This window comes from Panthera pardus, unplaced genomic scaffold (assembly GCF_024362965.1).
Source record: "Panthera pardus isolate Hobbes unplaced genomic scaffold, ASM2436296v1 HiC_scaffold_24, whole genome shotgun sequence".
Taxonomy (NCBI): domain Eukaryota; kingdom Metazoa; phylum Chordata; class Mammalia; order Carnivora; family Felidae; genus Panthera; species Panthera pardus.
The window spans coordinates 92,352,296-92,369,118 of NW_026526810.1; the positions used below are offsets into that span (position 1 = coordinate 92,352,296).

Here is a 16,823-nt window from a genome sequence, read left to right on the forward strand (position 1 = left end):
CTACTTATTGGAAGTGTAGAACTATATACTACAGGATACAAGGAAAATTCAAGTAAGTGGATCAGAGAATGAACGTATAAATCTGAATAGCAAGAGTTCAAGGGACCTTCATTTTGCCATTAATACCTTTCAGCTCCCAACTCTCTCTATAATGACAACACTCTCAGGGCGCCTAGGTGGCTCAGTCAGTTAAGCACCGACTTTGGCTCAAGTCATGATCTCACGGTTCATGAGTTTGAGCCCTGCATCAGGCTCTGTGCTGACTGCTCACAGCCTAGAGCCTGTTTCGGATTCTGTGTCTCCCTCTCTCTCTCTCTCTCTCTCTCTGCTCCTCCCCTGCTCATGCTCTTCCTCTCTCTCCTTCCAAAATAAACATTAAAATATATATACATATATATGTATATATATATATGTGTATACACACACACACACACACACACACACACACACACACACGACAATTCTCTCTGCTTTACTTCTACATGGGCAAAACATTCCTATAAGCAAGAGAGCCAAAACACTGTATAGTTTAGTTTCTCCATGCTCAATTCCAAGTTCCTGAGAGGGGACCTAATTTGCTCAGATAAGCCAGTGGGCTGGCTGACCGTGGATCAGATGGCCATCTCTGATTTAACGGACAGTGATAAATGGGGTGAGGGTGTAACATGTTTCTTGGTCTATACACAGATTCTTAAAGAAGGGAGTACGGGAAGGTAACAGAAACCCCTGGTGTTCCTATGGTATCTACCTCTTATACTACCTATCATGTACACCTCCCTTAATCAACATATAATTTCAAACAAATTCAGGAGCAATGTGCTATAACAACTAATATACTAGACTTATCCAGTGTTACAGCCCCAGCAACTAGAATAGTGCCTACCACACAGAAGGCATTCAATAAATATTTGTTGAGTAAAAGAATGAACAAAGGAAAAAATGCATTCACCTCTCCTCTACTAAGAGACAACCCAAAGTCATAGCCAACTTCTTCATCTAGAAGTCATGCCATATGACTATTGTACTCTGAATCCACAGTAACTTCCTGTCATATCAGGTCTAGGTATGATCACTCACCATCTTGCTATCCACGAAAAAATGAGTATTCAAACATCTCCAATGCATCATACACTCAAAAATATACAAAAGAAAAAAAAAAGAAGAACTGGATATCTTAAAATTCTCATTTTAAAAATAAGGGAAAGCAAAAACCCCCTCCAGAACATTACCATGTTTAGCCATAGATCAGAAAATATACTACGTATATAGTATATCTTGCTGAACAGAATTTGTAAGATAAAATGACAGAACCTATATACATAATAAATAAATAATTTAAATTGCTAATAAACACCCCTCTATGTTTTAGGCATGTCACCTTTATTTACAACTATAAAGTTGAAAATAATAAATAAAGAAGCTAGTGACACACACAAAAAAGTATAAACAATTAACCCTCAGAAAAACTGTGGAGCTAAGATAGAACCGCCACGAGGTGAGAATAAGAAGGCTTCCCCCAGTCTACACTGGGAGTAGCAAACCAGCTGCTCATCGTTATCTCAAGACTCCATGACTTAGGGCAAAGCTCTGTGGTACCGTCAACACAAGTCTCAAATTGTTAAAAATATTAATTTTTATACAAACAGTAAACATGCATCAGAGTTTTATTTAACTCGTTAATAAGGGAACCAGCAGAATGACAGTTCACGAACAGATTAATGTAAAAAGGAATACGAGCTAACTTTGTACAGAGTGGTAAAAACAGAACTTCTCTTCTCAGGAACTTAATTCTCTGCCTACCCACTCCTCTCAAAAAACCATTTCACTTAATCTGCTTTCTATGCTCTAACCTCTAAATTTACAAAGTTGTAAAATGTCTGGGGTTTAATTAATTGCGTATAGTATATCAAACAGTCACTGTTTTCTGAGAGGTTAGCAAGAGGGCTCATTAAAAGCTCTTGCATGGTGTAAGTCACAGAATCACCATTTTGCTTTGCTTTGGGTTAATTTTCCTGACAAGCATTTTAAAGCCATATCTTTAAAATACATGGCTATTCCTTGTATCTGTAAGTACTAAAGAAAAGAAAAACTTCAACCCTAGGTTGCCCAGGCAAAAAGTCAAAAGAAGGTCTCAACCTAAAATTGTAAGCTAGAAACTAGACATGAAAAATAAACATTTAAAACGTTCTGCTCAAAAACTGTACTTAAATATATTTAAGACTATTCTGACAAAATAACTTACAGAACTCTCAGAAAGAACTTCTGGAGCTTAGTTATGAAAGCTGTTATTTTATCACCTATCTGATCACTGTGGGAGATGTAATCCTAAAATACACTTGGCCACTCATGGGATCACATCTTGTGGCTTATGCATTTTGACTTTGTTCACCTTAGCCTAATATTACCTCTGTATATTTAAAATCATTTTCAGACTGTAGAACAGCAGACAATAGTAATGAAGGGGATTTCTGGTTTCATTTATATATTCACATCTGCTTACAATTCCTTTCGGGTAAGTCCACAATGTGAGTCTGATGGAGATGTTGAGTAAGTAATGTAAAAGAAGCAAACTTAAAATTGTTCACATATGCCTCTTGTACTTACCCAATACTTTCCAAAAGGGCAATTTCCGTGGTCAGGACAAACTGGTACGTGGTCCCATACACAAAAGCAGCTTCCATGACCGCTCTATGCTCTGAAGAAGAGATAAGGGAGTTGGGAGACATGAGGAGCCAGTTTGTGTGACTCTCTTCTGAATATTGCCCTACAGCCTTTTAGGCTCTATTATAAAGAAAAATCCCTTGTAGAGATCCCAGTTGGGAAAATGCAGGCAGTTAAAGCAGTTATGAAAAGTCTATTCTATTCAAGGAAAGAGAAGAGTTAAGAGGGAATAAAAGTGAGTTATACTTGAGAATATAACATATGACAAATCTGTACAGTTTTTTCCTTGTAGTGGGGGAGAGACTATGTATCTACCATCCGACTTTTATATATTTTAGACGTGTATATGCCTGCTTATTGTTTCTGGCTTGGTTATCTTTTAATCAAACTTATATATAGCTCAAAAATAAACAATTCCACAAAGCATATAAAGAAAAACAACAATTTCTCCCCATTTTCAATTCCCAAGAGACACCTGCTTTCAATTCTCTCTCTGTTTCTTTTCGTATTTACCTCCAAGTCTTTAAATGACATTCTCACACTCTTATTTCCTGATTTTGTTAAGTGTTATTGCTATTACCTATTGACTTCCCACTTTGGCAGATGACAAATTAGCTCTTTCCCAAAACCTCGCTTCACAAACATACATATTTCTATCCCCTCGATAATCCCAATATAGTTCTAATTTTTATTAGCTCAAATATCAGTATTTACATGGTTGTAACTCAGCAAATATTATTTACAAGTGAGACATAGGACGTAAAATGAACATTTCTCTTTTCTCGAACAACTACCTTTTCCACTGGCTATAACTTTTTAATTTCTACTTAAATTTCTTTCTAAATTCTTCCACAACTGGCTAATGCTCTCAATACTCCAAACAGATCTGGCACACTATTGGCCTCCTCATCCTGGAGACATTTCTGCACAGCCTTCTGGTTTGCTGCAATGTAGACTACTGCAACTTGATGTGCTGCATGGCTTTCATCCTGGGAACTCACTTCATCATCATCCTAGGAATTCTCTTACTCTTTCTCTTGTGTTGGGTCCTTTGGCCTGTTACCCATATCTTCTTTCTTTTTTTTAAATATGATTTATTGCCAAATTGGCTAACATACAGTGTGTACAGTGTGCTCTTGGTTTTGGGGGCAGAGTCCCATGGCTCACCGCCTACATGCAACACCCACTGCTCATCCCAAGTGCCCTCCTCAATGCCCATCACCCATTTTCCCCTCCCCCGCCCCCCATCAACCTCTAGTTTGTTCTCTATATTTCAGAGTCTCTTACGATTTGCCTCCCTCCCTCTCTGTTTATAACTATTTTTTCCCCTTCCCTTCCCCCATGGTCTTCTGTTAAGTTTCTCAAGTTCCACATGAGTGAAAACATATATCTATCTTTCTCTGACTTATTTCACTTAGCATAATACCTTCTAGTTCCATCCACGTTGCTGCAAATGGCCAGACTTCATTCTTTCTCATTGCCAAGTAGTATTCCATTGTGTGTATGTATGTATATATACATATACATGTACATATACATATATATATGTATATGTATATATATATATAAATCACATCTTCTTTATCCATTCATCAGTTGATGGACATTTGGGCTCTTTCCATAATTTGGCTATGGTTGAAAGTGCTGCTATAAATACAGGGGTACATGTGCCCCTATGAATCAGCACTCCTGTATCCTTTGGATAAATTCCTAGTAGTGCTATTCCTGGGTCATAGGGTAGTTCTATTTTTAATTTTTTGAGGAATCTCCATACTGTTTTCCAGATTGGCTGCACCAGTTTGCATTCCCACCAACAGTGCAAGAGGGTTCCCGTTTCTCCACATCCTCGCCAGCGTCTGTTGTTTCCTGAGTTGTTAATTTTAACCACTCTGACCAGTGTGAGCTGGTTATCTCAGTGGGGTTTTGATTTGTATTTCCCTAACAATGAGTGAGGTTGAGCATCTTTTCATGTGCCTGTTGGCCATCTGGATATCTTCTTTGGAAAAGTGTGTCTATTCATGTCTTCTGCCCATTTCTTCACTGGATTATTTGTTTTTCAGGTGCTGAGTTTGGTTAAGTTCTTTATAGATTTTTTTTATACTAACCCTTTATATGATATGTCATTTGCAAATATCTTTTCCCATTCCATCTGTTGCCGTTTAGTTTTGTTGACTGTTTCCTTTGCAGTGCAGAAGTTTATCTTGATGAGGTCCCAGTAGTTCATTTTTCCTTTCAATTCCCTTGCCTTTGGAGATGTATCGAGTAAGAAATTCCTGTGGCTGAGATCAAAGAGGTTGTTGCCTGCTTTCTCCTCTGGGGTTTTGATGGTTTCCTGTCTCACATTTAGGTCCTTCGTCCATTTTGAGTTTATTTTTGTGTATGGTGTAAGAAAGTGGTCCAGTTTCATACTTCTGCATGTTGCTGTCCATTTCTCCCAGCACCATTTACTAAAGTGACTGTCTTTTTTCCATTGGATACTCTTTCCTGCTTTGTCAAAGATTAGCTGGCCATACATTTATGGATCCATTTCTAGGTTCTCTATTCTATTCCATTGATCTATGTGTCTGTTTTTGTGCCAATACCATACAGTCTTGATGATTACAGCTTTGTAGTAGAGGCTAAAGTCCAGGATTGTGATGCCTCCCGCTTTGGTTTTCTTTTTTCAAGATTACTTTGGCTATTTGGGGTCTTTTGTGGCTCCATACAAATTTTAGGATTGTTTGTTCTAGCTTTGAGAAGGCTGCTGGTGCAATTTTGATTGGGATTGCATTGAATGTGTATATTGCTTTGGGTAGTACTTACATTTTAACAATACTTATCCTTCCAATCCATGAGCATGGAATGTTTTTTCATTTCTTTGTGTCTTCTTCAATTTCCTTCATAAGCTTTCTATAGTTTCCAGCGCATAGATCTTTTAAATCTTTGGTTATGTTTATTCCTAGGCATTTTATGGTTCTTGGTGCAATTGTCAATGGGCCAGTTTCTTTATTTCTCTTTCTGTTGCTTCATTATTGGTGCATAGAAATGCAACCGATTTCTGTACATTGATTTTGTACCCTGCAACTTTGCTGAATTCATGTATCAGTTCTAGCAGCCTGATGGTGGAGTCTTTCAGGTTTTCAGGTAGAGTATCATGTTGTCTGCGAAAAGTGAAAGTTTGACTTCTTCTCTGCCGATTTTGATGTCTTTTATTTCATTTTGTTGTCTGATTGCTGATGCTAGGATATCCAACACTATGTTAAACAATAGTGGTGAGAGTGACATCCCTGTCATGTTCCTGATCTCAGGGGGAAAGCTCTCAGTTTTTCCCCATTGAGGATGATATTAGCTGTGGGCTTTTCACATATGTCTTCTATGATGTTTAGGTATGTTCCTTCTATCCCAACTTTCTTGAGGGTTTTTATTAAGAAAGGATGCTGTATTTTGTCAAATACTTACTCTGCATCTATTGACAGGATCACATGGCTCTTACCCTTTCTTTTATTAATGTGATGTATCACATTGATTTGTGAATATTGAACCAGCCCTGCAGCCCAGGAATGAATCCCACTTGATCATGGTAAATAATTCTTTTTATATGCTGTTGAATTCAATTTGCTAGTATCTTGTTGAGAATTTTTGCATCCATGCTCGTCAGGGATATTGGCCTGTAATTCTCCTTTTTAGTGGGGTCTCTGTCTGGTTTGGGAATCAAGGTAATGCTGGCTTCATAGAATGAGCCTGGAAGCTTTCCTTCCATTTCTATTTTTTTGGAACAGATTGAGAAGAATAGGTATTAACTTTGCTTTAAATGTCTGGTAGAATTACCCCTGGGAAGCCATCTGTCCTGGGACTCTGGGAGATTTTTGATAACTGATTCAATTTCTTCACTAGTTATGGGTCTGTTACCCACATCTTCTTAACTGTTTTGCTCCCTTGCTCCCATTCGCTACCACCTTCCTGTGAGAGGATATAGGAAATACACGTTTTGCGAACTTACACTTCTGAAAGTGTCCTTGTTCTATACTGTAACTAACTGTAGTTGTCTGCATATTGAATTCTAGGTTCAAGTAATTTCCCCTAAGAATTTCGATAGCATTGCTCCATTTTCTTCAGTTTCTAGGGCTGCAACTAAGAGGACAAATGCCATTCTGATGCTTGATCCTTTAAATGTATACACTCTTTCATTATTTCTGGAACATTTTAGAACAGTGTTAGTTCCCAATATTCTGAAACTGCATAATAAGATGCTTTGGTGTGGCAAAGCATTCATCCATTCATCCATTATGCTGGGATTCAGTGAGCCCTTTCAGTTTGGAAGCTCAAATCCTTCAGTTCTGGGAAATATTTTCAAAGTATTTATTTGAAATATTTCTTCCTTTTCATTTCATTTTATTTTCCCTTTTTTCCTCACTGCCATTTCCAGGCAGTCATCTTCCTCTTCCCCGTGGATCTTCTACCATTTGAGTCAATTATCATCAGAGTATTCCCCTCACCATTCTGCCTTTGAGTGGTAGATGACCACCCCAGCCAGAGACAACTCCCCTCATTACACACACACACACACACACACACACACACACACACACACACACACACAATTGGTTTCTGTCACACTGTTACTCTCTCCAATACTACTCCCATTATAATCCTTTGTGATTTTATTATCCCCATAGATGATCCTTGCAAAATCCTAGCCTCTCAGTCTTTGGTCTTCTCTAGACACTTCAGTGATCTCTCTTCAAATCTACTTTAACCACTCACTGCTATGATCCTACTCCAGGCCTTGTAATAACCCAATCACTGCAAACCCCTCCAAAATCTCAGTGTCTAGCATCCCCAGCACTACCTCTTCTCTCCATAAATACACACACCCCTCCATCTCAAAGTTACTCTGTCTAGTACATAATCCTCAGGAACTACAGTCTTACCATTTTCACTGTCCTTCACTCCTTCAAGTCTTCTCTTCCCTCTTAACCCAACTTACATTCCATGGTCAGTCTTTATATAATCACTCCCCTGCCTGTCTGGCTAAAACACAATCCAGGTTAAATCAGCCACTCTGCCTATTCTGTACTTACACCTATAAAAGTAAACATGGCTGGAGGGGGCAAAAAACAAAAAACCTGTTAGCATCACCATAATACTGATCTCACTTTAGATTACTGATATCAACTCTTATTGCTGCCTAGCAACCATTCTTTATTTTCAGGCCTTCTAAAACAACTATTTAATCTCTTCTCTCCTCAAGCTATCTGATGATTTTATTTCTAGTTCACTGAGAAAACACAGCCAATTAAAAAAGCAAAACCAAAGAAACTTCCATAAGCATTATATTTATCTACCCACTTAAAATTGAGGCCCATATTCTTTGTCTTCCCTCCTTTTACCACAGATGAATTTTCTGTGCTCCCAACAAAGAACCAACCCTCCCCTCATTCACTAGATTCAATCCCCTCTTGTCTACTCAGAGATGTTGCTTCAGTAATTCTCCCCACTTTTTCCTCCATGCTGTATTTACCCCTTCCTACTGGATCTTTCTTGTCAACATACAAATATGTTTCTTAAGAAATTCTTCACTTGACCCACATACTCTTCCAACCACTGCCCCATTTTTCTGGAAATTTCTTTAATGAGTCTCCATATTCACAGTCTCCCGTTGCTTTCTACCTATTCTCTTATATCCCCATTAGGCATTTACCCTTAGCACTCTACAGAAACTTGTCAAGGTCACCAACAAATTCCATACTGCTAAGAATGGTCAATAGGCAGCTCTTATCTTAAGTAACCCTTCAGCATCATTGACACAACTGTTCCTATCTCTTCCTCAAGATCTTGTCTTTGCTTACAGGGCATCTCTACTACACAGTCCATTCCTTCCCTTTACTGGTTCCTTCTCACTTCAGTGACCTGTAAATGTTGACAGATCTAAACAGTTCAGTCTTCTCTTTTCCATCTAGGATCATTTACTTTGTGATCTCTTCTGGTCTCACAGCTTTATCTCCCAAATTTATAACCCTAGTGTATATCTCTACCATCAAATGCAGATTAGTAATATCCAGCTACCTTGCTGATATCTCTTCTTGGGCATATAAAGGGTATTTCACAAGCATGATGTCCAAAAAGTCTAGAGCTTCCTCTCCAAACTATTTCCAATCTTCCCCACCTCAGTTATCAGCAATTTCACCTTTAAAGTAACTCAGGCTAAAACCCCAGAGCCACCCTTGTCTCTGCTATTTCTCCCTCACTCGGAATCTAATATGTCAGAAAATTCAGTTAGTCCTACATCCAAAATACTGCTAGAATTCAAATTTATTGCCACCTCCACTGCTCACACCCTGGTCCAAGCCACCCACCATCATCTTTCGCCTGCCTTATTGGAATAACTACCTAATTTTCCTTCCTTATTCGACTGTTGCTACTTCCAGTCTATTCCAAACATAGAAGTCAGATTGATCCTGTTAAAATATACATCAGGGAGTTCTGCTTCCACTGTAGCAATGTAAACCCTCTCTAGCTCATCCCTCTCACTGAGGACAAATAAAAACTATGAACAGTAACCTGAAAACCCTGAAATGTAAACAAAAACAGGCTGACTGTAGAGTATTATTTTACAAGTATATTAAATTCAGTGGCATGCTATGTAGCCATCAAGCTTTATGTTGATAAAAATTGTGATTTCCAGGGTGCCTGCGTGGCTTAGTCAGTTGAGCAGCTGACTTTGGCTCAGGTCATTACCTCACAGTTTGTGGGTTCGAGCGCCACATCAGGCTCTCTGCTGTTAGCACAGAACCCACTTTGGATCCTCTGTTTCCCCTCTCTCTGCCCCTCCCTCTTTCTCTCTCTCTCTCTCTCAAAAATAAACATTTTTTAAACAGTGATTTACAATAAATGATTTTATTTCCTAGAGCATATGTGATTTTTAAAATATCTTTAACATTTTATATTAACATGATCAAGTTACAACCATTAACAAATAAAAGTCCTGAAAGCATAACTATACTTTGTTCATGTTTATAAACTTCTTTACTACAAAATTATATATTAATGCTCAAGATGATGCTGTCGGAACTATACATTTTTTTTAAATCAGGAAAAAGTCATAAATGGTATATATTAAAAAAGAAAAGCATTTAGTCAACATTTATCAAATACTATAGACTACTATACCAGGTACCATGAGGACTATAAGGAAATAAAAATAGTAATTAACACTTCCAGAGCACTACTATACGCCAGGAAATATTTTAATTATTTGAATTCATTTGGTCCTCACAATAACACTAAAAGGTAGGCACAAGTTATTTTCACCATTTTACTGATTAAAAAGCCTAAAGTTACATTAAGTTGTCCAAGGTCACACTGTAAGTTGTCAGGACAGGGTATCTAACCTAGGCAATCTGGTTCCAGGGTTTTTTTCAACCACGATACTATGCTGCTTGTTTAAAGAAAGAAAACATACTAGTAAGGATGCCATTTTAAGTCCTTCAACATTCTCAGAGAAGTGTAGAGGCACAACAAAGATTAAAAGAAAAGCTCAGTACCTGGTGTTCCGATGGCTCTTACATATGAGAATGCAATGTTTGCTTTTCCTTTCAGAGAATTTTCTATGTTCTGTAGGTCTTCCAGGGTGGTAATATATTTTACTTCATTAAAAAGAAGAGCACTGAAATAAACAGAGATGTAATTTGTAGAAAAATCTGATATATAGTTATCTAACACATATTTTGAGTAAGTTAAAGAACCTAATCAAAAAAAGAAACTTAAATCTTTTGAACAAATTATCAGTAGTAAGAACCTAAGCATTTTAATACTGATTTAAAATCACTCTCTCAATCAACCAGGAACAGTTGTGAGAAATGGTGCTCATTCTCCACCCAAACCACGTTAATATATTTAAGTTGTATTCACTAACATCCCACTCTGGTCAAAGAATCCCTTACAAATCTCTAAGCCTTGAACACATTTCAGCCCTTTACACATCTAAACTGAAGGTTTCTTTTCAGAGAGTATAAGGCTCTGCATGACCTACTTCTCCCAACTCTGTACTGTTTTACCATTCCTCAGGTCTACATACTTTTGGCACACCTGAGGGCCTTTGCACACACAATTCTTGTTGCTGAAGACTATTCCCTCTGCTCCTTCTCACATATCTGGTCTCAGTTTAAATATCATTGCCTCAAAGAAACCATCCCTGTTGGTCCTATGTAAGTAGGTCTGTAGCATTTTCTTTTTAACTTACATTATCTGATCCTTCCTAGTTCTTATCACAATTTATAATTGCTTATATATTTATTTACTTGCTTATCCCTGCCTTTCTTATTGAACTGTTTCCTTCTTTCATCAGGACCTTGCATATTTTATCACTATATCCACAATAGCTTAGAATAGAACATAGTACACTGTAAGTAAACAATCAATATTTGTTGAATGCATGAAAGAAAAAACAAGGTGGGAATTATTTATTCTCATTCATTTGAAGAAGTGCAAATCCAAAACAGAAAAAGAGCTTACTTACTCAAAAATACATTTATGGAATTGAGGAGCCAGGAACAGAACATAAAACAGGTCTCTTCATTCCTAATTCAATGATCTTTCCACTTGACCATAATTCTTCCATATCATCTTTTCAGTGTATAGATCAGACTAATTAGTCATATTTCTTCATCCAAAAGAATCTCCTTTTTAAATTTTCCAATTCTGTATAAATTATCCATAACAACTCATTCCACTTAATCCCCGTGTGTGTGTGTGTGTGTGTGTGTGTGTGTGTATTTTTGTTAGGCTAAACTTAAAGAATTTTTTTAAATTGTCCCATGTTCATGTACTTAAATAAACTATTTCCAATAGATTAGTCAACCATGGTTTCTTCTTAAGGAAAACATGGTACTTTCTGCTTACACAACAGTTCTCAAACTTTTTGGTCTCAGGATACTTTTGTACCTTTAAAAATCACTGAGCCCCTCAAAGAGCTTTTGTTTATGTAGGTTATATCTATTTATAGTAATTAAATTATAAATTAAATAGAAGTTAAAATAGAAATTAAAACAGCAATTTAAAAATATTTGTTATTTATTGTAAAAATAATAAACACCACTGCATAGTAACACTTTATTTTAAAATAACTAAATTTTCCAAAACAAAAGAAAAAGTTGGTGATAAGAGTAGCATTGTTTTAAATTTTTGCAAATCTCTTTAATATCTGGATTAACATAAGACAGCTGGATTCCCATATCTGCTTTTTCACTCAATCTGTTGTGACATCACACAGTATATCATATAGACTCTGAAAACTGAATTCATAAGAGAATGAAAATGAAAAAGGCAAATAATGTCTTAGTATTATTATAAAACTATTACTTTATGGGTACCCTGAAGTAAGTACCCTAAATTACACTGGCTTACATCTACATTATAGATTTCTTCAATTTTTTAAAAGAAATGTAAAACTTGATATTCTGTAATTGCCAGGGCTCTTTATTTTTTTAAATTTTTACAGTTTTTTAAAGTTTATTTATTTATTTTGAGAGATAGAGAGAGAGTATGAGTCGGGGGAAGGGGCAGAGAGGGAGAATCCCAAGCAGGCTCCACACACTCAGTGCAGAGCCCCTGTGGGGCTCAAATTCACAAAACCGTGAGCCACCCAGGCTTCCCTCTGTTTTGTTTTTAAAAGAAATATTTACAAGGCATTACTCACTATATGCTAGATATTTTCAAGTTTTCATTTAAATTTAAATCCTCAATGGCATTATTTAAATATTATTTATTACACACACATACACACACATACACGCACACACACATGAACACACACAAAAAACAGTTTGAGGGATTAAGTAACTTGTGGAGGTCATAGTGACAGTCACTGGTAGAGCTGAGATTCAAACTCAGGTCTTCTGGCACTAAGGCCAAACTGTGCTATTATTGACTACTCATAAATGGGAAACCAGGTGAAAAGGGAGGTATCTAATGAATAGTAAGGGAGTCTTGGTGGCAATTTGGGTTTTTTGCTGCTTATACATTTTAGCTAGCCTGTCCAGAATTACCTTTGAGACATTTCAGTCTGTGGGGAGGTGCCATCTAGTGAACTTAACTGAGCTACCATGTAAACTGTAAGCCTGGAAATTACATCTGCCCATTCACCTTTATTGCTCTAGCAACTCTAATCCATTTGCTTCAAAAACCGTATGTGGGAGTAGAAATCCCCCTAACCTTGCTTCTCAACAAAACTGGCAACTATAAATTAACAAAAGTCAACATTTGGGGGGCACCTACCACATGTCAGGCATAGTACTAAGCACTCCATGGTAATGGTAATTTTATCAGTTTGGGAACTGACCAGCTCTGAACTCCTCTCTTTTGCTTTGGGGATTTCCAGTTTTCTATGTATTCAAGTCCCTCCCACACACACACATCAAAAGTTAATGATGTCATAAACTTGCTCTTCTAGGCTTCCTGCTGCAAGGCATGGCCATAAGACCCAGGATCACTTACCTAACATTCTGGACCAGAAGCCAGTGATGTAAAGTATACGGGACAGTATAGAATTATTTCAAGAGGCAACAGAGCAACAGTCAGCTTTAAATGACAGGGGCGCCTGGGTGGCTCAGTCAGTTAAACATCTGAGTCTTGATTTTGGCTCAGGTCATGATCTCCCAGTTCATGGGATCAAGCCCCACGTCAGGCACTGTGCTGACAGTGCAAAGCCTGCTCAGGATTCTCCCTCTCTCTCTGCCCCTCCCTGCTGGTGCTTTCTCTCTCCCACTCAAAATTAATAAACCTTTTTTAAAAATGTTAAAAGCAGGAATGACAACAGTATCAATGACAGCCCCAGCACAGGTGACACCGGCTGTGGCATCTGACACTCAGCAGTAATGCGGCAGGTCATCCCCAGACTAGTTGTGTATCATGCTTTGACTATAATTTAGAGCCGTATTAAGTCTGAGTCCAGTTCTCCAGCCCTTCTAGTGAGCCTGAGATTTCCTATGTCCACTCCAAATCCTTTTCTGCTTAAGCCAGTCAGACCCAGATTTAGAGGCTTATAACTAAAAACACTCAGAAATGCACTCAGTCTTGCTTAATTTTCATAGCAACCATCTGAGATCAGTACTATCATTAACTCCATTTTGCAGATAAGGTCATGGGGCTTAGAGAGGTTACCTTGCCTAATGTCCCAAAGCTCATTAAGTAGTCATTATCCATGAGATAATAATAACCAAAACTAATGACATTCATAATCTAATGATCTCCATGATTGTTTCCCAGTGGCTTCCTAACTTTAATAAGTTTTTAATGTTAATTTCCAGAATATGGGGACATCGAAGGATCTCTAGGATCCATGCATAAGCCTGTGCTCTTTCATTCAAGTCACAAAGAGGAGAAAACTGACAGAAATGGGTAAAAGGAAAAGTCTGTCTTGGCATTTCCTTGTTTAATGATGGGGTAAAACAGCCTGGGGTTGCTCTGACCTGGGCGCTCTCCCTGCTCTAGAAAGGCATTCCTTTTGCTTGGCATTCTTTTCCAGACACCCTCCTATCACAACCATTGGGTACATAAGATATATAACCCAGAACTGAATGGGTGTCAAAAAAAAAAAAAAGAAAGAAAGAAAGAAAGAAAAAAAAAAAGAAACTGAAGAGTCTATTTGACCCTGCTTTTGGAGCAGCAGGCATTCAGCCTTTTTTTTTGGGAAAAAAAAGACTATTTTTACATTATGTTTCTGTCATTACTCAGATTCTAAAACGCCAGTAAAAAAGGGAATATTCTCTTCTATTTTCCCATACCAAAATCCCTGTGACAAAAAAAAAAATATTTTTTTTTTTTTTAAAGAAAAGAGGGTCGCCTGGGTGGCTCAGTCGGTTAAGTATCTGACTCTCGATTTTGGCCCAGGTCATGATCCCCCGGTTCATGAGTTCCAGACCCGCATCAGACTCCCTGCTGACAGCGTGGAGTCTGCTTGTGATTCTCTCTCTCTCTCTGCCCCTTCAGTGCACACTTTCTGTCTCAAAATAAATGAACTTTAATAAAAAAAGAAAAAAGAAAAAAGAGAGGAGGAGGGGAAGGAGGGAAAACAACACAGGGAGAAGAACAAATCATACAACCTTCTAATCCTCATTTGAGATTATAGTGCCTTAATCTCCTATACCTCACTTGACCTCCCTCACACTGGTTAGATATATGATATTCTCAATCAACAAATAAATATTAGTTGCTATTTTAACTTTATTTTTCTAAATATTACCCCTTTTCATCCAAAAACTGGGAGTAAAATTTTCCTCATGTAATTATCAAACCACTGAATTCCACGAGATTTAACTATGTATATTTTAGAAACCATGGCTAAGAACTTCTAGAATATAAATCCCAATACTCATTCTTAATATAAGTTGCATTTATTTTGCAAATTGGTATCACTTTCCATATGGTTCAAAACACAAGGAACCAAAAAGTTAACAGTCTACCTACAACACCTTCCCCCAATCCCAGCTCCCCCATTCCATTCCTGTAAACCTGTATTATCAGTTTCCTGCGAACCTTCAGTATCTGTGCCATATACATACAAGCCATAAACATATATTTATATATGCCTCTGTTAGAAGACAATCCTCCCTGGATTTCTCAGTGTTCCTACACAGTCCAAGTCTCCTGCAGATGAAACCTGCCTGGCAGGATATGACGTTGGAAACTGTCTCGTCGGCACCTTCTAAGCTACTCTCCTTTCCTCAGAAGCCATCAGCTCCCATTCAAAGAGCAATAAAACCTTTCCTATCTTCCCTGGAGACAAAGAGAAAAATTTAGGGACAGAAACCTCCTTCTCCTGCCCCAGAGAGGATTTGTTAACTTTCAGAGAAAAAGATAAGCCTAGCACTCAATCTCCAGAAGGAAATATTAGATGTTCCAGCTCCTATAGAAGCTCAGAGAGTCATAATTTCTGAGTTCTCCTCCAAACCTTACTATCAGTACAGGTGTAAGCATATGGTTCTTACTTTACTGCTCTGTGGAGAACTGGGTAGAGGGACTTAGCACTACCATGCTACCCTGGCTGCTATCACTGTTGAGGGGTCTGATTGCTGATTCAGAGGGCTGGTGTTTCTGCAATTATATACCCAAGCAGGGTAACATCTGAGACCCTTCAGAGTTCTGGACTTAATACCTGCTATCTTACACACATGCAGCTGTATGATACTCTAAACACTTGGTTTATTTGACTTAATACATCCAGAAAAAATCAAGGCAAGAAAATTTTAATAGATCAATATGTCAGTATATTTTTAACCAATGATATTTTAGGAATATTTTAAATATCTTACCAAAAACATACTTAACTGGCAATAAATGGTCTAAAATATAGAATTCTTTAACTATTTTGTGTCAAGCTTACCCTAACTTTATACCTGTTATTCTATTTTTAGATTTTTACTAACTTAATCTTTTTCTCAATTGCAATTTTCCTATATTAAAAGAATAAAAAGTTAGCTAAAACCTTGATCTCTCTGCCAAAGAAAGCAAAGTCAAATATAATAGCAGATCACTGGTCTCAATCAAAACACTCTACATAAAGAACAAATTAAAATGCTTTGAAGAAAAAAATAGCATGGTTACACCTTTTTAAAAAGCAAGCCAAATAAAACATATAAATATTCTCAAATGCACATTTTAAGTATATATAAAAGTATTTTTAAGAAATATAAAAACAATCCAAACATTATCCACAAACATTTATTTATTTTTTTTTAAGAAGTGGATTTAGGTCAAAAATAACTGACAAGTTAGGGGCACCTGGTTGGCTCAGTTGGTTGAGTGTCTGACTTTGGCTCAGGTCATGACCTCACAGTTGGTGAGTTTGAGCACCATGTCGGGCTCTGTGCTGACAGCTCAGAGCCTGGAACCTGCTTCAGACTCTGTGTCTCCCTCTCTCTCTGCCCCTCTCCCGCTTGCAAGCGCGCACACGTGCTCTCACTCTCTCTCTCTCTGCCCCCCCTCAAAAATAAACTTTAAAAAAATTTTTTTAAAAATAACTGACAAGTTAATTGAAATTAACATATTTGAATAAATGCCAGTAAGTTTTGGCTCAACAGTTTATTGCCTAATAAAATTCTTAACTTAAACTTAGAAAAATTATTTACATATAACTATATACATACTATATAATATAAAATATATACGAATAGCTCTTATGTACA

The 16,823-nt window shown here is 37.4% G+C and overlaps 1 protein-coding gene across 5 annotated transcripts in view; it reads right to left on the reverse strand.

The window, feature by feature from the left end:
• TXNDC16 (thioredoxin domain containing 16) overlaps positions 1-16,823 on the reverse strand; it is a 136,557-nt gene that overhangs the window by 79,155 nt on the left and 40,579 nt on the right. For all 5 annotated transcript variants that reach the window (XM_019451808.2, XM_019451805.2, XM_019451807.2 and 2 more), the window contains 2 exons: positions 10,185-10,306; positions 2,605-2,695 (listed from right to left, as the gene is read on the reverse strand). In XM_019451808.2, the coding sequence (XP_019307353.1) occupies positions 2,605-2,695; positions 10,185-10,306 (213 nt within the window). The remainder of the gene's footprint in view (positions 1-2,604; positions 2,696-10,184; positions 10,307-16,823) is intronic.